Here is a 21,575-nt window from a genome sequence, read left to right as displayed (position 1 = left end):
CTTGTTGTGTCCAGTTGCGGTAAAATTGAGGACAAAACCTTCCTTCCAGCAATATTGCTGCTCGAGACAATAACCTAAATACCTTTCGGATTTTTCTGTTTTCTTCCTCTCTGTGATTCTTAACCTCGCTGTATCTTTGTGATCCCATTCCATCCTCACATTCTCACCCCCTCCCCCTTCACCCCAACCCTCACCCCACCCCTCACCCCCACCCTCTTACCCACACTCTCCCTCATGGTCTCTCTCTTAAGTGATTGCTACATTTCATCTCATGGTAAATCGGCCGTCAGCCCGGTGAGCTATCATTATGCAAATGATGGGCAATTCAATTTCAGTTGGTCGGAGGGGGAATTTCTAATTAGGGTGAGGCACAGCACTCAAGATGGAGAGAAAGATGTAAAGGCAGCGAGAGAAGAAGGCAGAGAGGTGCTGCAAATGGATAGAGGAGGTAAAGAGAGAGAGAGAGAGGGAAGAGAATGGCTGGAGAGTGAGGGCGGGAAGAGGAGAAGTATCCATCCACGAAGTCAACACCTGCATTACAATTATACTCGGTGGTTGGCTGCGAGTCCCTGCCTCCTGCTCTTCTCATTGTTTTTTTATTCCTTGTCCGGTTCGTTTTAATAAAATACAAGTTCGGAGAAACTGGTTTTTCTAGAAAAGGGCACATATGAATGGTTGCTCACGCTCAAGGCCAGATTTATGAAAACATGTTTTTGTTTTCATTGTGGGACCCAAAACCCAAGAAAGATGAAGAAAAACAAACTGTGTAACCACAATGATACTAAACTTTTCATGATACTGTGGTGAGCAAAGTTCTCAAATTAGCAAAATGATAGTTTCACATGGGGAGAAAGGAAGGGTACTTAGTGTAAACTATAAATATCTACCTTTGACTCATCTGCAACTTAAAGTATGTCATTACAGTTGTCTCATAACTTGTGGCAAGTCACACATGCAGAGTATTAAGTGGGGTTTCATACATTGAATCTTAATCTTAATCATTTTGCATTGCTTTATGTATTATAGTATTTTCCTCTTGGTGGTCAGAACCTCTCCTGAGGCAAGTCAAAGTCAAGTTTCAAGTCATGTCAAAGTATCAAGTGTGTGACTTCACAAGCAGTTTAAAAGTTAGTTGACTATTAGGACGGCACAACATCTGAACTTGGGCTGCAACCAAAGATTATTTTCTAAATGAAGTTTCAAAAAAGTCAAGTCTCATGTCCTCATTTTTGTGACTTTCAATTCATCTGACTTGAGTCCAAGCTTCAAGTATGTGGTGCACTCATTATTTGATAACTTTTAGTTTCAGGTTTTAGTTTGGTTTAGTGCATCCAGACACAAACTGAACAAGGTTGCCCAAAAATGTGGGGTTTGTACAGTTTTTTACATCTACACATTGGAAATCTGTTGATATTCAAAGGCGTCATTGACAAGCTCTGCAGAGTGCGAGTGAATAATGAGATTTAAAAGAAGTGAACTACAATATCCGCTATACTGTATGTACATGTACATGTGGGCTTAGAGTTTACACGGGGGGGTAGGTTATTATATGCAGTAAGCAGACTCTTCTTTCTCTGGGTGTGAAAGAGTTGCCAATTAATCCACCACCTATTCAATTATATGAAGTGATATTGAATATTCAGTTCTATCTATATTGGTAATGACACTTTAAACACACAGTATTTAAATATTTTCAGTCTGTATTTCTTTTACAATCCATCTCCTTACAGCACCTTAATAGCAAAACCTTTAGTGTAATTAATAAAAGTAGCTTTAGTATCAAACGACTTAACATGATGAATACAATTGATTTATTTGCAGTATCTGTAGTTTTGGGAATTATATTTTCAGAAATGATTTTTCACTATGTCTTGCTGCTGTCAGACTGTACCCGTCCTGTGCTGCAGGTTTATTTTGATGGAGCATCTTTTCGTCTTCCCATGACTGTAATGAAGCACCGGGCTTGTCTGTGTTTTCTCTTTATTCAGCGGCCCAGAGGGACAACATGTTTCCTGCAGGGAGAACAAAAGAAAAAAAAACAAAAAACTCGTGGTCAAACTGTTTCATCTTGATTGAGTGAATATGCTCAATTTAGCTGAGGGTTGTTTGCATAGTCAAGTAGTTTGTGTCAATGTGTGTTACTGCTTAGTTTTACAGTTATTTATGATATGATCCATTATGTGTTGGTTTGTTTTAGTGTCTGTATCACCACTGTCCACTCAGTCTCTGTGTGTCCACGCGTGTGTGTGTGTGTGTGTGTGTGTGTGTGTGTCTGTGCACATATTCATTGTGTGTGTTTTGACTGTTTTTGCACATCCACACTTGCTGTATCTGAACATGTGTAGGTGTATGTAGGTGTATGAATGTGTTGGGTATCAAGCATACATTCACACATAAGCGCAGGCACACACACTCACACACACACACACACACACACACACACACACACACACACACACACACACACACACACACACACAGAGAGAGAGAGAGAGAGAGAGAGAGAGAGAGAGAGAGAGAGAGAGAGAATAGAGGATTCAGCTGAGATCAGCAGCTCACCCTAGGCTGTCAAATATTCTGTCAGCACAGTCCAAGAATCACAATTGGACTCTTTGGGAGGCATTAATTCAGTGCACTGTAACAATGCTCTCTGAAACCAAATCAACTGCCTGTAGTCAGCATATCAACTCTCAACTAACTCTCTCCCTCTATCTCTCTATCTCCATCTCTGTCTCTCTCCTCTTGCATCCTCTCTCACTCTCACTTATTCTGTCTTTGCTGCCTTGTCTTTTCCTATTCTCGCTGCCTCCCTCTCTCTCTCTCTCTCTCTCTCTCCCTCTGGCTCTCTCTCTTTCTCTCCCTCAAATGTGTGATTGAACTTCTAAATTTTTTGCTAAAGCTGAGTTACTGTACAAGATTGCCCAATATAGAAAGCAGCTTCCTCTGCTGTTCAGATCTTGCAAAAGTAACACTGTTATTTGAAGTAAAAGCATCTTAACTAAAAATGAGCAAAACATTCAACAAAAATGCTCTGTTCTGATATTTATATTCACCAAGGATTGGGACATTTTAAAATACTGATGTGAATTTTAAAGCTATAAATTTAGTACCATTTCATACAATACTTTACTATATTACTGTAATGGATGGCATAGTGCGGAGTAAACAGTAGAAAAGAGGGAAAATGTCACATTTGACAAGCTGGAATTATATTATAGAGATTATATTTTAAAAATAAATATTGATTCATCATTAAAATTGTTCCCCATTACATTTTTATTAAATTAAATTTGTTTTCAACACTGCTCATCTTCCTGTCTTGTTATCAGGATTACTACACAACTTAAAATCCATATACTACCATTTTTATTATATTTGCAAAGATTTGTTAAAGAAAGAATATTTTTACCACAGTCACGGAATTTCTCATTTAATCAAATGACAGATGTGGCCTTACATTTGGCAGTCTCTGCTCTCCCCAGCAATTCCAGTTTGTTAAGGAATTATTCTCCTCGGTTTCTGCTTGTATTAAAATAATCTAGCTTTTGTTTGTACCTCTATTGGAAAAAAAAAAAACAGAAAAAGAGAAAATCCCCTGTTTTTGCATTAGCTAAATCTTCTGCCAACCATCTGTTTTCTGCCTTTAACACACTAGTTGTGGCCAGCACATAGCAGAGGTGCTGGCTCTGTTTGTCAGTTGTTGGTTGTGAGTTGTATTGTTGTAACACCATGTTGTTTTGCCTTCAGGAAACCACCTCATAAAAAAAAGATGAGGGGCTCAGAAAAAAAAAAGATAGATGAAAATGAAAAGTTTCTTTTCTCCCCTCTGTATCAGAGAGGGCAAGGTTACCAACTGCACTTTATTAATGTGCTCCATCTCTCTCGCTTTTGTGACAGATGTAATACAAAGGGCATTTGTGTGTGTGTGTGTGTGTGTGTGTGTGTGTGTGTGTGTGTGAGAGAGAAAACGAGAGTGAGCAAATTTCTATCAGCGACAGTTATTCCAGTTATCCTTGGCCAGAGGTGTAGTGTTATAGAGGGCTGTTGCATCTTTAAAATTACCTTTGATTTAAATAAGAGACATAGTTCATCAACTGATTGCCTGTTTCTTACATTCAACTTTACTGTTAATGAAGATCGATCACTTTTTCTTTCATTTGAACTGAAGCAATTTAGTTTAATTTTGCACTTTGATAAATCCTACAACAAACTTTACTTGACCATTGACTGGAGCAAAAATCTTTAATTACATCTGTAGCTTCCACTTTCCTGTGTGGAGAGTTAAGAAAAATACAGCATCTAATCCACTCAATAATCTGTACTTGTACTTGGCTGTACTTAGTAGCTCAGCTTTGGTACAATTTTAGATGGTGCTGTTGAATTTCCTATCGCTCCTGAAAACATGGAGCCAAGCTCTACATTGTTGTTGCAGTGGATACGGAATCTACTTTCTGTGACAGCCCTCTGTAGCTGCAGGCAGACACACAAAGTCAAGTTAGAAGGAACATGAAAGAGTCAGGGAGGAGAAAGGAGAGCAGCACAGTGTTGTAAAAGTTTGAGAAATGAGCACAAAGTTGGAAACCCAAACTGCGCTACAGATTCATGACCTCCGCTCTCACCATTAATTGTGTTTCGTAAAAATAGCAGAAAAATTTTCACCTGTTTGTAACATGACACGACAACAGTTACTCTGGTTAAAGCCAAAATTATGGTTAAGGCGAGGAGTTAGCACAATATTGATATGGTTAGATTTGGGTTTTCCGTCACCAACAGTGGACAGCATTTTGGCAAGAGTTGGGTTAGAAACTCCCACAATCAAAGGCAAATCTGACCTCCTCACCCTTACTTTCCACTGGACGTTTTCAGTCCTAGAAAACATGAGGATGTATTTTCATTTTAACAATTTATGCCCATTTTTTGAAATGCCGGTAGACTGAGCTGAGAATACAGAGTAACTGAAAAAATGAACACTGGCTCAAAACCCAGTATACGGCACGACCACCCTTTATCTGTTTGCTTCTCTCCTGCTGTCTGTGCTCACATATACAGTCATTTAATACAGCCCAATAAAGCTGTTCTCATTTACAGGTTTTTCTGTGTCTGTTGTCAGACAACAGAACAGGGATGAAATAGTGACTGAAGCGTGGCCCATTCAGGCTAAATGTTAACCAGCAGTCACTTCTAAGCCATTTCCAAGCTGCTGCTCTGCACTGCTAAAATCCTGATTTTATATCAGCGACATCGCCTGACAAAATCATCATAATCATATCATAAGTTAAAGACAATGGCCGTGCTGTGATTTCAGTTGTATTTACTTATAAAATGATCACTCAGGGAGAAATTAAGAAGCTCATTCAGGTCTGTGTCAGCTGCGGTGTGGTCAACTGAATGAGAAACATAGAGATATGTGCCTGCAGAGGGCAGGCTGCAGGCACACCTCTGCAGGCACACCCTGCCCTCTGCAGGCATACCTTGCACTCGCCGGGCAATAGTGGTGACTCTGTTCCCCAGAAAGTAGCTAAGGTGTGTCCCAAAAGTCTCTGGGTGCTCTTGTGAAGGGAAGTCGATAAAGGCGTGTGAAAAGTCTGTAAATCTAGCGACAAAGGCGGCAAGTTGGCAACACTGCCTGTAAACGACAACGTCAGCCAGTCAGTCATGAACATTTGCATTTGTAAAGCTAGCCTCACTGTTGCGGTCCATCCAAAAAGTGTGATACAGATATAAATATAGATAAATACAGGCTGATAGGTAGAAAAGAGAGGGAGGGATAGAGAGAGAGGCTGATGACATCTTGAGAATCTCCAGATGATGTGTTGTGCTCCAGTGTAAATTATGATCTGTCTTGACTAGTGGAACAACAAAAGCTATTGGAAAAATATAAACACAAGATAAGGCAGCAAGAGGAAGGGTGGAGGTACAGTGAGGAATGATAGAAAACAGACGAGAAGAGCCAACAGAAAAGAACAAGTGAAGAAGGGAGATATTAGGCAAACCTGTTTTAAATTAAATGTTATAATAATAATAATAATAATAATAATAATAATAATAATAATAATAACTCCTTACACACAAAACATGCAGCTCAAAATGCTTTAACACTGAAAAAACAATAAAAACAGGAAACACAAAATAATTTGAAAAGCAAGCAGGTAAAGATAAAAGTGCTTAGCGTTGCAGAGAAAGCTAGCCATTTGAGAGATCAACTAATCAGAAAACATTTAAACAACATAATCAACTAATAAAAAATACATTTAAAGGCACAAAAAGTCATGATAAAAACAGGATGTGGGACACCATGTGTGGTGCTAGGAAAAAAGTTCATTTTTAAGTTCCATTTAAAGATTTCAACAGAGCCTGCCTCTCTAATACCTTTGGGTCGGCTCTTCCACAGTTTGGGAGCATAGCTGAAAAAAGCTGCATCTCCAGTTTTGGTTGGCTGGAAAGCCAGCAGTAGAGGATCTAAGGGCTCCTGAAGGAACAGAAAGCAACAGGGAATCTGCGTTGTAGGTCATAAACCATTGAGATCTTTGTATACAAACAGAACTTTAAAACCAGTTCTAGAAAAATTAGGGAGCCAGTGCAGTGCAACTAAGACTGGAGCGATGTGTTCTCTCTTCTTTGTTTTTGTCAGCAGTCTAGCAGCAGAATTCTGGATAAGTTGCAATTTGTTAATGGACTTTTTAGGAGGACCAGTAAAAAGTGCACTGCAATGGTCTAGTCTTATTTGACATGAAAGCATGCATTAGTTTCACAGCATCTTGCCTGCTCAGGACTGGCCGTACCTTGGCAATGTTTTGGGGCCAGCAAATAAAATTTCTGTGTTATCCTTATTTAGTTAATTTGAATATTAATGATTATTACATGTATACAGTCAGTTGTTCCCACCATTGAAGCACAAGCATAAGCATGTCAATACAGTCAGTACAAAGTCACATGTGTTTACACCAGGGATGGATGGAGAGTCACTGGAAAACCTGTGGTCAGCTATAAATAGCCTCAGCTCAAACGCTGGTGTTGCCTGGATGTTCCCAGTGGTGTGATCAGTAGTTTGAGTGTCAGTAGTGGCCTGAGGCAGGTAGCCCCTGGGTTCATGTCCTGGTTATGGTCGAGCTGCTTAGGCCTTAGCTGATGTCTTTTTACACAGACACACACACATACCCACACATACAACTCATCTGTGGGACTCTGTTACTGCAGGTACTTCGAAATAAACATAGTACATACATACAAATACAGTCAAATCGAATAAGACATACTTATTGATTTATAATTTATTAGGAACTAACCAACAATTACTATAGACAAATACAGGGGTATGTACAATATGCATCAATATGTTTTTACATTTCAGGTCTGTAGCTTGCGGCCTATAGTAATCAATGCGTTGTATCGATTCATTATATTACACAAGACTCTAAACACATTCTTCCGCCTGGACCTTTAGGCCATATAATAATGAATGCTCCTTTCTCCTCCTATATTATAATTTCTGATTTACTGGTATAGTTTCAGGCCGCCCTTCCCTTTGAAATAAACAACACTGGCAGGAATACTGTAGATAAATTAACATCAAAAGATGTCACTGCATCCTTTCGAAGTCCCTGCAAAGTAAAGTTAGTTTTAATAAGGTTGAAAAGCCTAAAAATCTGACTAATTCATTATTATGTAATATGGTTTACTGTAGTACACACACCCTCCCAAACTAAACTCTAAATTTAGCATCTGTGTAAAAGCTAAAAAGTATGAAAATCATCTATTGTCAAATTAAATGATATCACATTCAGTGAAAAATTCATGAAGTAAAATGATTCGTCACAATGCAATATACAAACCAATGTTGCACACTGCAGTTGGTTTTGTCTCAGACTAAAATCTCTAAAAGACCACAGAAGGCTAGAAATCCAACTCACATTATGTAATATGTTTATGCAGTGGAATTGACAGGATGATGTGTTTTATGAGTTAAAATATCTGGAACAACAGCACTGAAAGGAGCAGAATTGAACTCTGTTGGGGCTGAATAGCTATTTGAAATGAGAGTCATTTTGTATTATTGATCCTCTGATGTCAGTGTGCATGCATTGTTGAGTACATACTATACATATATTGCGTTACATTGCCTCCATAATGTATAAATACGGTATGTGTGCACATGCATGATTGTGTCTGTGCATAGGTTGTTAAGTACTGTATGCCATAGATGAGTTATAGGGTTTCCCCATAAGCCGGTCTAGGCCTTGCATTCCTCTCATTGGTGGAGTTTGATGTGTGCAGGCCTTTCAGCTAATCTGGGAAGAATGTCGTCTACAGACACACATGTGTTCCATTAAGTCCAGATCTGCGTAAATAATATAACATGCAACATCTAACGTTACAGGTAACCATACCCCCACAGCTGTGGCTTTGGCTTTACAGTGCCCCACCAGTCCAGCCTATAAAAAGGCAAAGCCAACACTCACATCTAATGAGTAGATTTATCACAGTGCCCACTGTGGTTTCAGACGCTGCTGATTTTTGCTGATTGGGTGCTGAGAATAAAATAAGATAAAAATATACAAGCCTATATTCTTTTTTCTTCTCCTCTTCCCTTTTTCTTGTGTTCACATAAAAACACATTAGCAAACTTTATGTGATTAAGATATGTATGTGTAAAGATATTTTACAGTGTTAGAAGATACTTTACTGTATTATTAAAGATAAAAGTAGCAGTAAATATTATATATGAGATTAAACATTACCTATATTTAAAAACACATTATTCAAAAATATATTGTACGCCATATAATTGTGGTAACTTGATTTTGGCAGATAATATCAGCCTGCTGATGTATCAGTTGGCCTCGATTAAATAACGTGGTGACAGACATTTCAGTGACTCAGTAAAGTTTGAAACATGCAGCTTCATACTTGTCCTAGTGAAATGTAATTTTTAAACATGATTTGTCAGACACAATCTGAAACCGCCACATGCATCAATATAATAAGTACCACGTAAATCTGTACATGATCGTAAATGAGTCGTGTGAGAGAGCATATCACAGCCTAACTTCCTATCCCTATCCCTCCCCCTATTGTTAATGGTTCTAGATCCAGACGACCATCATTGGGTCTTTGTGTTTATTGTCTGCCGGATCTGCTTGTGCTGATTGGCTCGATCCTACCAAGCGAAAGGACAATGTTTGCTTTTGCTGTCTGCCTGGGGAAGTCCCTCTTGTCCTCAAACAGGCCCAGCTACAGTAACTGATACAAAGTTCAGAGGATGCCAGTCTCTTCCTGGTGTGGTGCAGCATCTTCCTGTGGCTGCACACCAAGATTAGTTAGAATCTGTGAGTGAGTTACTTATTTACGTATTTACTTTTACTGTTCTGGGAGAGGATTACAGTAACATGAGCAAACAAGTGAACCTTGCCGTCTGTTCGTTCTATTTTGGTCAGAACGAGAGTGTGGGTGCTTGAGATTTAAAAAAACAGAAGAGGTTAGAGTCGACATGGTGTCAAGGTGAGACGGTAAACGGCTGGTAGCATTTGGTTTTGGTAGAAATATCACATAAACCTAAAGACAACAAGAAAGTGAAAGAGAGGTGACAAAGGTGAGAATGTCTGATGTAAGGACAAGAAAACAAAAGAAAGGTGTAGAGAACAAGGGTAGAGAACAATGCTTCTTGCACTTGCAAACTGTTGTGAGCCAGCAAGGAAATGTGAGGAGTTTGGCTGTTGCTGTTATGGGTGCCAGTACTCCTAATGAGTCTGTCAGGCCCAGTTAGCACAGCCAGGCCTGCTTGTGTCCCCTCCAGGCCGCAGACAGCTGTTATTAGCCCCGTAATGGCATGCCACAGGGCCAGATTAGCCTGGAACACTGGAGAAATATCAAACATTCACTTACTGTGGCTCCTTTGCTGGCTAAAGCAGCTATTCTGCGAGGCATTCATTTAGCTGCGATGCTGGCAAGCTACCTAACAGCCACGAAAGAATAACTCCCTAGTGAGAGATGCAGTTAGTGTACAGTAGCTCCTCTGCTAGGTAGAAAGAAAAAGAAATGTTTGACTAGAGGATGTACAAGACACAACATACTGTACCAGGTTATGTTGCTAATTTTGATCGAGAGTCTTTTTTCATGTCAGATAACTTAATATTCTTAAAAATTGCATATAATTATTCTAAATTGTAAAGAGAAAATCGGCGTAAATTTTGAATAAGGGAAAGGTATGAGCAAACATAAAACACAGACAAACTGCTTTGCTGCTTTATAGGTTTTTGGTTGTCAGGGGGCCGCAGCGCCGCGGAAAGTTGTAAATGAAAATTCTTTTTTGATAACGCTCTGTCATCATTATGTGAACCATATCGGCAAGATGGCCACTGCTGTCTACTCATCTGTTTTCACCTTTCATAATGAGCAAAGGGAATCAAAACCTTACACAGCAAGTATGCTCAACCTGCCTCAGGGGGATAACCTACACTGTATAGTCTGTGATAGGCCTACACAATTAGATCAGCATGCTGTTAATACATACAGTGCAGTGCTCTGCATAGAATGCTGCTTATAGGGTATATATCGTGCTCTTTGAGCCTGCTATTTCTTGAAGATATTTCATGCATGGTATGTTACATAAGCTTCTGCAGACATTGCTTTGTGGGTTTCACTGCATTGCAAACACTATGCATTGAGTCCCATAAATACAGTCTGCAAAGGTGTGTTTATGGTGGTTTCACAGTTAAAGCTCAGGCCTGCTATACCCATGTGTGAACTGGAAGCATTTTTGCTTGCCCCATGTGACTGGCTAGCAAGAAAAGGAAGAGTCAGCTTTGGTTGGTTCAGAGATATTTCTCACTAAATTGTTAAATATAGTTCATATACAATTCACATCTCACCGTGTAGCAATATGAAGCCCTGCCTGTGAATGTATTTGTGTCTGTTCGATTGCACGTGGGTATTTTGTGTGGATGCGGTCGTGTGATTTCTCTGTTTGTGTGTTTGGCGACCTGAGAGAATGACTGTTAAAATGAAGCAGGGGGGGTAAAGGGGATAAAGCAAGTAAAAGAATATGTGTTAGACAAAGATAATGTGATATTTGTCCTCATTAGCAGACTGCATGGATCAAGTGTGGCAAAGCCATTAAGCACTATACATAGCATGCAGCAGTCATAGCCATTTCCAGATATAAATCCATGTTTTTATTCCCTTAATACGAGTTTCTACAACACCAGCTGCACTATTTATTTTAACAGCAGGCAGTGTACAAAGCTAAAATAGACTCTCCCACACCCGAGAGAAAAGGATTTAGCTAATTTTTTCAATTAACACAGTAGGTTATCACTGTTGTACAAATCAGGTGACAGAAATTACATGCAAACTGTTGTCCAGGTGTTACGGGAAAGAGGTGTTAATGTGACAACTGCACAATATCAAGGAATCGCAGAGGTGAAGTGAGATGAGCATAGTTGAGAGTCAAGTGTGGAGAGAGATGAAGACAAGGAGTGTGAGAGAGAAAGTGAGATTTGAAGTGAATCCTGGGATGTAGCACCGCTGTGGCGATGGGCCACGTTCTGAACCGCACTGAGCTGCACCTTCTTTCCCTGGCAGGGACCACTTGTTGCGAATCATTAGCCTCCCAACCACTGAGGGGTTTGCCACAACTCCTTCAGGTTGTGTTATACAGCTGAGACCCACATGGGGATGTACAAGGAGGAGCTGGCAGGCTTAGACCCCACTGCACTCTAATTATCAGCTGTGTAACATATAGAAAGATGGCGTCAGTAGACTACAGCGGAGCTCAGGAACCCTGGCTACCAAACACAACAGCTTAGTTCCATTAGTGCCGCTGATGAGCCAACCTTATCCAGTTATTATGTTTGGTACTTCACCATGAGATGATGTGATTTAACATGGCAGCCAGTGTGCAGGCTTTGTGACTTGGCGGAAATTTATGAAACGAACACTGGTAAACGAAATGAGTATCATAAAAAGAACTACAGTATGTACATGGCTTTACTGTATCATCCCTGTACTTTGGATGAGATAATAAAACTTCAGTAACTTTGAAACTGAATTAGCTGGAAACAAATTGACCTCAAATCTGTATCTTTTCATTGGGATTCTATTATAGTGTTCGAAGTGTTTCATCCATCTGAGATTTCACGCTGAATTCTCTGTAAAAAAAGGCAGAAAATATACTTAAAATCTCTCTCTCTTTCTCTTTCTCCCCTTCCAGAGCAGATACGGGGCTACAGAACGAGGTGTGAGGCTCTACAGTTCCCTGCCCATGCGCCCAAACCCTGACGGCAAGAGACTGCCCTCTACTGGGGTAAGACTCATCTCTCCCAGCCCCCCCACCCCCAAGCCCCCCCAACCCTGGTCTCATCCATACCTACATGTACCAAAATACCCTGTTTAACCCTTGCTCATCCAGTGAGAGCCACAAAAGAAGTCCTTACCTCATCTGCTCAGCAAGACAGTCCAAACACAGGATTAGAGTGACATATCAGAAGCAGTATAGACATTGACATTTATAGTATTTCATGGACCAGTTTTTTTCTCACTAAATTTGACCTGCTTAAAACACATCGTAGCTGGGAATACCTGTGATAGAAAGCTTATATGCAGGAACAACTAATAAAAACGACCACTAATATCTGGACTTCAATCATGACACTACCTTCAGCTGCACTGACTTCATTCTTATTCTTTAACCCCACATGTCACCCTCCACCACCACCACTACTACTCACCCCATGGGCTCTTCCCATGCTCACTTTGATAGACCTGCTCAGTCCCCATCCCCAAACCACCACTGGCCAACACAAGACTCCCAGTGGAGCACCCATCTGACTTTGTGGTTTGTGTGGGATCTGCCTGGTAGCTTTTCACAGAAGCATGTTGCTGCAGCTGACAGGCGAACTAACTGCCTCCTTGCTGTTGTGTTCACACAGAACAAAGACATGCTGCGGCTTTTTGGCTACAGTCCTTCTGCTTCTGGCTTGTATTAGTTAAAAAAAAGAAGGGTGAATATTGTAAAAAAATAAAAAACAATTTGGTCATATTTCTTGTTTTTTTAACGTCTTTTGTTGTAAAGCAGCTGTATTGTGACATCAAAGTTGAATTTTTCAGTTATTTTGTTATATAATTGTTCATGAAGACACTTGGAAAAGGAAAAAGATTACATTCATTGAAGTTCAGTGATGCAGTTTGCAGTACTTTGACTTTGACAAAGTGCTGGAACAGTTGGTCTACTTTGTTTGTGAAACCTCTCTTTAATTTTTTTTTTTAAATAAAAAATTAAATCTTTTAGTATTGTGAAAATCATAATTAGAATCTAGCTGGCCTTGCTTTTATGCGTTTATGTAACAAAGGAGAGAAAATGAAAGAACAATAGAGCAAAAAAAGAGAATTTAATTTCACATGTCTCCCTTTTTCATGTTTCACTTCATGCAAGTGCTTTTTGAATTATCTCTTCACTGCTCCAGGGCTCAACGCGAGGACGAGTGGGTTAGTGAGGGAGGGACAGAGTAAGAGAGACAGACAAAGCAAATGCTGCGTAATATTGTTGGTGCGCACCTTTTTTAATTACAACAGTGATTGTATTGATGTCTCAGGCCACATGTCCTAAATCATTTATCAAGGGGGGAAGAGTGCTAACAAAGCATTTCTAAGAAACCCATCCTGTCCCAGGGCCTGGAATCATACGTTATCTAAAGTGAATATTGTTAATAGTGTTTTGTGGAGAGACCCACTTACAAATCATGGGAATGAGTTCCTTGTCAGGACATGTGTGAGGTAGTAAAGATATATATCCACTTTCATCTGATCCTCTGTTGTGCAAATTAAACTCTGCATCTAAATCTCTATGCAGAAGTTGTTTATAAAATGAAGAGGGCCATGTTAAAAGTGATGGATAAACATTAATGTAAGGAATGGAAAATTGCTAAATCTCCTAGTTGCTTTGTTCTGCAACAATTTAAAGATTACATCTCTTTCGCAGATTAGAATATCTCAAAAGGAGACAGTATGTCTATTTTCTGCCTCACTCTTTGGCTTTCTGTCATTTCCTTTTGTCTGTTATTACCTGTGTGTAGCATCAGTACAGTAGCAGACTGTAGCTACAGGCTGCATGGAGAGGAGGAGAATATAAACCACTTAACATGCAGGAGGAAACCAGACGTTTTTCCATTGCACTTATCAGGTGCTGCGTAGGGGGCAAGTGTCAAGGTGCAGTAGGTCCCTGCCCCCCCACCCCACCCCCACCCTCTCAACCCCCAGCCCCTCTCACCCATCCTCTCCTTCCTCCCCTTTTCCTTCCCCTGCACGCCCCTTTTATTTTTCCCTGATCTCTATCTCTTTCCCTCCCCCTCCCGCACCACCACTCACCACCCTCGGTTCAGTTAAAAGTGGGCTTGGCACTTCCGCAGCAACCCCCCCCCCCCAACCAGCCACCTCACCACCACCACCACTTCTTTTCTCTATGTCAAACTAACCTCCGACTCCTGCTCTTCACCTCTATGTTTCCTGTCAAGGTGCACTACCCACACCCCTCCCTCCTCCCAACCACCGACTCTGCCCCCGCAACCTTTTCCTTTTCTTTCTTTCAACATCTATTATGGCTCTAAATGCCTACAGTTCATTTTTTTAAATGCTCAGTGCAGAGGGCATGACCCCCACCAGCGCTCTGTAGTGATCTTGCGTCCCTGCATATATACGAATATGTGTGTGTGTGTGTGTGTGTGTGTGTTGGGGGCAGGTCTTTTCAGGGAAAGTGCTCTTTTTTGTATATGACTTCTTCCTGATAATGGGAATGTGGATTAATCTATCTCAAACTCAGAAGTGCACACTGCATAATGTCCAGGCATTAATGTGCGTTAAGTGAGTCGGTGAGTATGAGCATATACCAGAGTGCTGGACAACGAGACCTTTTTTAATAGCTTAAAATATTAACCTCTTACTGATCTAACTTTAAGGAAAAGTTAAGTATGAAGCTGGAGCTGGGAGGCAGTTAGCCTAGCTTAGCATAAAGACTCAAAGCATGTTGAAACAGCTAGCGTGGGTATGTCCAAAATAAAAAAATCCACCAAACAGCACCTCCAGCGCTCACTCATTAACACATTATATCGTGTTTGTTTCATCTCTACACAAGGGGAAATACTGTATGTGGTTTTAGAGGGAGAGACTTTGAGAAGTCACTGCATTTGGGTGTTGTTTGGCAAGAAATAGTTACAGCACATACAGTAACTCCCTCAAAAACCCCTTTACATTAATGTTGTGTATGGATTGAACAAGTGCAATTCAGCATTTAAATTAGTGAAATTAAGAGGTGTCATACGTGGGATCTCTGGGAAAACCAGGCTAGCTGTTTCCCCTGTGTTTTTATGCTTTATGCTTAGCTAAGCTAATTGCCGCATGGCTCAAGCTCCATACTGAACACACAAACATGGGAGAGGTATCATCTCACGCTGAGAGAAACTAAAAGTCAAACTGTTCCTTTAATGCTTGGATACACTAATCACTTTTCAATAATGCCTGTAAACTGAGTATAACCAACAAAAACCAATGACATTTCAGCAGATGTTTAACCAAACAATCGGCCAACAGCCCACTCTTTCACTGGTCATTCTGTAGTTAACCGGGACGAATATTTCCGAAGTGAGCCAACATGAGAAACAAAGTACATGCACCAGGGGTTGAGCATTCTCAACAGGCTCTTCTGATAAAGTCTTTAAACCAAAAATTCACAAATGTAAAATGGCTGATATATCCTATCCTATCCATAGACACAAATTGTCACTTATTGAGTCAAGCCAGCCTGTGTCTTAGAAAACACAGTACAGTCACTTTGTCAGACAAGCTGGTTCTGAAGAACAAAAAAACAAAACAGGTTGCCAGTTGTGTTCAAATGTTTCAGCACCGAGGACCACATTTGGCACCCTACGTGCATCGATCGACGAACAGTTCAGCGCCACCATCGATAGACAGCAACAGGCATGGGAATAACTTACACATAAAATAGACATGGCGGTCTGCAACACTATACAAGGCCTATTGAAAAGACAAAGTATCCACCCTACAACACTGCAGGCAGTGACACAGACAGGTGCCGAGATGCGGTAAACATGGAGTTAAACAACAAATTCATCTAACATACAGACTGATTTCTTCATAACCAAAATTTAAGTTAAAAAAGGTTGTTTCACTCACCAATTGTTGTCCCGCCTAAGCCTGCTATAATTTGGAGTTGTCCATTTGTGTATTCCACCATTCTCGGTGGAGCACAAGAATCCGAACAGGTTAACAGAGTTTGTATGTATCAAATCACTTTTAAAAACTTTGTTCCATCATCATCGCGGTTGTGTTGAAAGGATAAGAACGACAGGAATTAAGATGTAATAGGATTACAGGATGCAATTAAACTTTTCTTACTCTCTTGCTCCTTGCATTTCAATGCACCTGATTTGTACTTTCTCTCCATTTTACCGCCAGGCGAAGATTATAAAAATACATCAGTCAATATTACACTTTCACTTTAACTTCATCACTCACTCACGCGGCATTTGGCTGACCAGTGGTGTATCTGCATCACTCAGTCAGTGTCAGTCAGTCAGTCAGTCAGGAAGACAGACATCCACTGTTGTGGTCCAGCCAAAAAAATGCTCGGTAGGGGCCCCTACTCTGCAGCCTCTGACATGCACTGATGTGTAACAAAAAAAAAAAACACTGTCACATTTGTCTTTATTGGATTTTTCCAGTTGGTGTTCACACTGATTTAAATACTTAAACCCAAAACTCCATGTTTTTTTATGGCTGCACAATTTCATAAAGTGGAACTATTCTTGATGTCTTTTTTTTTGCACATTGCATAAAATGGTGCAATAGGTGAAATTAGTAGGCAAACTCAGTTTTTTTTATCAGTCAGTATTGTCATCTGCAATGTAACTACATCTAAGGATCTAAACAGTGACACAAAATAATGAAATACATGGTGAGCATTTAAGGTAATGCACAGTGACTCTCAAAGCTGCTGGATTGGAGGTTAGTTTTAGCTCAGGTTGGATGAGCATCAGTGTATTCTTTGCAGGGAGTCAAACTGTTTGAGCTAACATTGTATTTGTTGTTGTTGCTTTAGCTCCGGTGCCTTGACAGTGATTCATAGGGTGAAGGTTCAGAAGCGCAGAGATGACAGGATCGTTTCAGGACTCCTCCTTCTCTTTCTCTTTCTGCTGCATTCCCTTGGTTTCTAGCTCTCTCTCTCTCACTCTCTCTCTCTCTCTCTCTCTCTCTCTCTCTCTCTCTCTCTCTGTCTTGTGCTTTCTCTCTCTCTGTGTCTTTCTCTCTTTTTTCAAGCTGATTTGGAGCCTTGCATAGTCAATTATGGAGGGAGTGAGAGATGGAGTGGGGGCTCCAGCTTCCATATTTTGGTGTGATATTAATATTGCATGAGCGCCATTCTGTAGCGAATATCTAAGAGACTGCCTATTAAGGAAGCAGCAGGAGAAGAATGTGACAGACACCCACACTCACCCACACACACACACACGCACACACACACACACACACGCACACACACACACACACACACACGCAAACACACACACACACACACACACACACACACACACACACACACACACACACACACACACACACATACTGTATATACATACACAGAAAGCCAAAGAGCAGGGGTGAATCAGTCACGATCACGCACAGGTTGTTATAATTAGTGTTTTCCAGATTTATTTTTGGTGGGATAATAAGAGTGACTCATTTTCCTGCTAAATATGTCATGTTTGTTTATCTTGACATGGCTCACATCACATCGTACAGTGAGCGTGTTTGATGTTTGCGAGAACTGAGGGATGTTCCACTGTAATTGTGCTAAGAATGGAATATCTTAACTAACCAACTGAATAAACAAACAAAACAGAGACACAAAACAAATGCGTATTGTAAAAAAAAAAAAAAACCTTGCTAGGATAATTGTATTATTGCAAAACAGGAGTGATCTGATGGCAGGCTATTGCCCCAGCTGCTGGGTGGGTATCAGTGATGCATACAGTAAGTGTAAACAGGCTGAGGAGGTCCCCAGTGATGACAGAGAGGCTTGGCGTGGACACCTCTGGGTGCTAAGTGGTGGTGACAGCGGATGGTCTGTGATAGACATCTCACCCAGTGCCACCACAGTTTGTCATCAACATCTGATATTAAGGTGTTATGAACATAACCCACATTAATACAGTATAATAAGGATATTTCTCCAATATTAATGCCGTATATACAAAATGGAAAATGTACGCAATTAATAAAATCAATCAAATATTCATTCATAACTCTTGCATGCGTTACATCCATTGGTTGGGCCGCAACCAATTATTTTTTTCATTGTTGTTTTTTCATTGTCGTTTTTTCAATTGTTTTTCTTTTTTGTAAAATGTCAGAAAATAGTGACATATGCCCATTAGAATTTCTCACAGCCCAAGGTGAAATCTACAGATTTCTTGTTTTGTACGACCAACAGTCCCAAAGTAAAAGATACTCAGTTTATTATCATATAAAACTACCAGCAACTGCTCACGTTTGAGAAGATGGGACCAGTCAATGTTTGGCATTTTTGCTTGAAAAATGACTTATATGACTATTTAACTGATTACAAAAATAGTTACTGATTCATTTTTAACCATCAATTAATTGACTAATTGTTTCAGCTCCAGTAGCTAACTTCAGTTAGTTCATTTTTTATTAGAATTGCAATTACAATTTTCTTGAAGTCAATAACTTTGACCAAAAAATGAAAAATGTATAATATGATATTTTATCATAAGGAGACATTTCCATTAAAAGTCAATATACAATAATAGTTAATTGGTCACCCAGTCTGACAGTATTGTAGAATATGCACTTAGCAGTTAATATAATTTCGCACTTGCAGGGATGGTGTCAAAAAACTAAAAGAGGATGAAATTCACTCAGTGATGGTGCACTGTAAGATGAAAAAAAATGAATAGTTGTCCTTGGAATAAAATATCACAATTGGATTTGTTTATCTACACTGAGGATTCTTCTATTTCTTGATCCCCAAATACTCTCAGCTTTGCTCTGGATAAGTTAAACTGTACCTAAGTACACCGTCCATGTTGTTTCTGAGTAAGCATCTATTCCCACTCATCCCCCTTTAGCTGCCAAACCAGGCCGGCTGCTCCAAATCTCCTGCATATCAAACATAATAATCAGCAGAGACTGTTTTTCTCACAGGACTTGGACCTGCAAACATGCTGAAGAGGTTTTCCTTTACAGTCTTTTCCCTCTTGCGGTAGCTTTGCCAGGCACTGTCAAAAGCCCAGAAAGCCTGGACTAGAGTCGACACAGCCAGTTAGTCCCGATCCCAGAAGCATCATGCTGGGCCAGACGTCGAACAAGTGCTTGGTGACCTTACAGCACCAGCTGGAGTTTAAAGAAGTCTTTAAAAGGCCGATTCTCCACAGTAATATCGTAGTCCATGCCTCAAAGAGTCTGGATTATGGCCCACTTTCCCTCACTAAAATATGACAAATGTGTGAAAAAACATCACAGCTAAAGCCAATGTGGAGAGAATATGGCGAGAGGAAGAGGAGAGAAGGAGAGAGGGCTAGGAACAGACAGGAGAGGCAGAAAAGAAGGGAGAAGGAAATAAGGGAAACTCAACATCTTAACACCCCCCAATCCCCCCACCCTGCCAGATATATCAATGCAGTTGGCTTTCTCTGAAATTCAAATGGCAAGAGGAAAAAAAAAAAAGTAGCTGAAAAAAAAAAAGAAACCTCTGGCTTTGGAAGGGGTGGGGGGGGGGGTGGGTGGGGGTGGGGGTGGGGTATGCTGAGAATGAGAAAAATATCTGCCATCTATGTATTAGTGCTCTGTAAATATTACATGAGCTCCACATTCACTCAGTTGTTTGGCATTACTTCCACTGGATGGGTATATTATTTTAGAAACCATGCCTTGTTTATAGAGAGGCATGACCTACTTCCAGACACTCCTCTCTCTTTTTCTCCCTCTCTCTCTTTGGTATTTTTTCCTTTCTCTCCCCCCTCTCTCTCCCTTGCCCTTTACCTCTCTTCCTCTTCCTTTCTCTTTCTCGCTCTTTCTTATTCACTCTCAATCTGTGAAATCTCAACTGGTTGTCCCTGCTGAACAATTACAAGGCAGAGAGACCCAAATGGAGATGTTTGTAGAAAACAACATGTGTATAATTAAGGTTTAATGAGCTCTTGTCAGGGTGGAATGTGCAATTAGATTGGTAATAGAAAATTCTGCCTGAATGCTAGTGGCAGAGGCTGGATGTGGAGTCAGCATGGCAGTGAATGAAACAACACTGAATTATTTTGAGCCCTATTGACAGAAGTAGATGGTGCTGGATGCTGCATTTAGATTTAAATACATGGTTACGTCCCAAATACAGGAAGATGGGTTTTTTTTCCTCGGTGGTGCTGAATTGTGTGTTTTCAAATTACTGTACTTGTGAACACCAGGTTGGTTTCTTGGGAGAACAGTTCTTAAACAGCTGAAGTTACCATATGCTTTCCTGCTGCAGAATGAACCCAGAGACAGTCATTGTGATTTGAGTGGAGAAAGTCATAAACGTCATTGTTTGCACAAGTATAAGAGGGTGAGCATGTTTTACCAGAATTTCTCCAAAATGCATTCTTAGCTAGAAAGTATTCAAGTACCTCTGCCAAGGCTGCGCAATATAAAATCCTCTTTAAAATTTGTCATTTTAAAGACCCCTTCCAATGCAAATCTACTTTTAACCTTGTTAACATGTCTATATGATGTTTTTTATATGATACAAGACATATCGTGAACAAAATAAGCAGCCAACACCATGGCTGAATATTTCCACCATGGAACTGTAGTGAACCAATGACAGCCACAAAAAAAATGGATTCAGAAAGCCTGGGTTTCATATGTCACACACCCAAGAACCAATCCTGTCAACTTGCAGGGAGGGGCAAAAGAAACGTCCAGCGCAGAGCGGACTTGTCATTACAGAGGGATAGTTTGTCTTAGCACAACCACTGTTGTGCTAATGCTGTGTCAGCCACTGCCACTTACAGGCTAACAAGCTAACAAACAAAATAAACACATAAAAGGTGCTAACTACACTTACCATTCTGACACGTCTGGTAGTCACTGATTTTGGTGCTCAACAAACTCCTCATCTGAGTATGGGTCTGACTGAGGCTCATACATGTATGGCTGAATCTCTCCGATGTTTCCTCTAACGCTAGCCATCTTGATGCGCACTGCTCTTTCACCTAGTGCAGGCAGCAGTGATAGGTGGGGCACGAGGTCTGTGATATTTGCATATCTGATTGTTCATAGATCCAGAATTTCTCCAGAATAACAATGTTGAACAAAGTATTAATCATAGCAGAGTATTTTTACATATTTTAAAACGTGTCAGGTGGTGAACAAAAATGTTTAGAATTTTTAAAATTTCCATATAAACATGAAACTGCATCAGTTATCACAATGAAAGTCAATCATGTTGATTAAAGAATGTCAGACATTGTTTTTGGAAAAAACCTAAATCGCGGCTCTGTGCAGGAATGGTT

The 21,575-nt window shown here is 40.3% G+C and overlaps 1 protein-coding gene and 1 long non-coding RNA gene across 6 annotated transcripts in view; one reads left to right on the top strand and one right to left on the bottom strand.

Annotated features, from left to right (window-relative positions):
• The window catches only part of tox2 (TOX high mobility group box family member 2), a 115,826-nt gene that overhangs the window by 41,687 nt on the left and 52,564 nt on the right, over window positions 1-21,575 (top strand). For 3 of the 5 annotated variants that reach the window (XM_040158607.1, XM_040158610.1, XM_040158609.1), the window contains exon 2: window positions 12,209-12,301. In XM_040158607.1, the coding sequence (XP_040014541.1) occupies window positions 12,260-12,301 (42 nt within the window). In that variant the 5' untranslated portion in view covers window positions 12,209-12,259. Of the gene's footprint in view, window positions 1-9,272; window positions 9,331-9,398; window positions 9,499-12,208; window positions 12,302-21,575 lie in introns of those variants that run through there. The other 2 variants (XM_040158606.1, XM_040158608.1) reach the window with 2 other exon arrangements.
• On the bottom strand, window positions 1,903-21,268 carry LOC120807010. Its single transcript, XR_005709775.1, has 3 exons — window positions 21,128-21,268; window positions 6,370-6,469; window positions 1,903-2,012 (listed from the first exon to the last, which is right to left on the bottom strand). It is a non-coding gene; the product is annotated as an uncharacterized LOC120807010 (long non-coding RNA).

Source organism: Xiphias gladius, chromosome 21 (genome assembly GCF_016859285.1).
Source record: "Xiphias gladius isolate SHS-SW01 ecotype Sanya breed wild chromosome 21, ASM1685928v1, whole genome shotgun sequence".
NCBI lineage: Eukaryota > Metazoa > Chordata > Actinopteri > Istiophoriformes > Xiphiidae > Xiphias > Xiphias gladius.
This window is presented reverse-complemented; position numbering and strand designations above follow the sequence as displayed.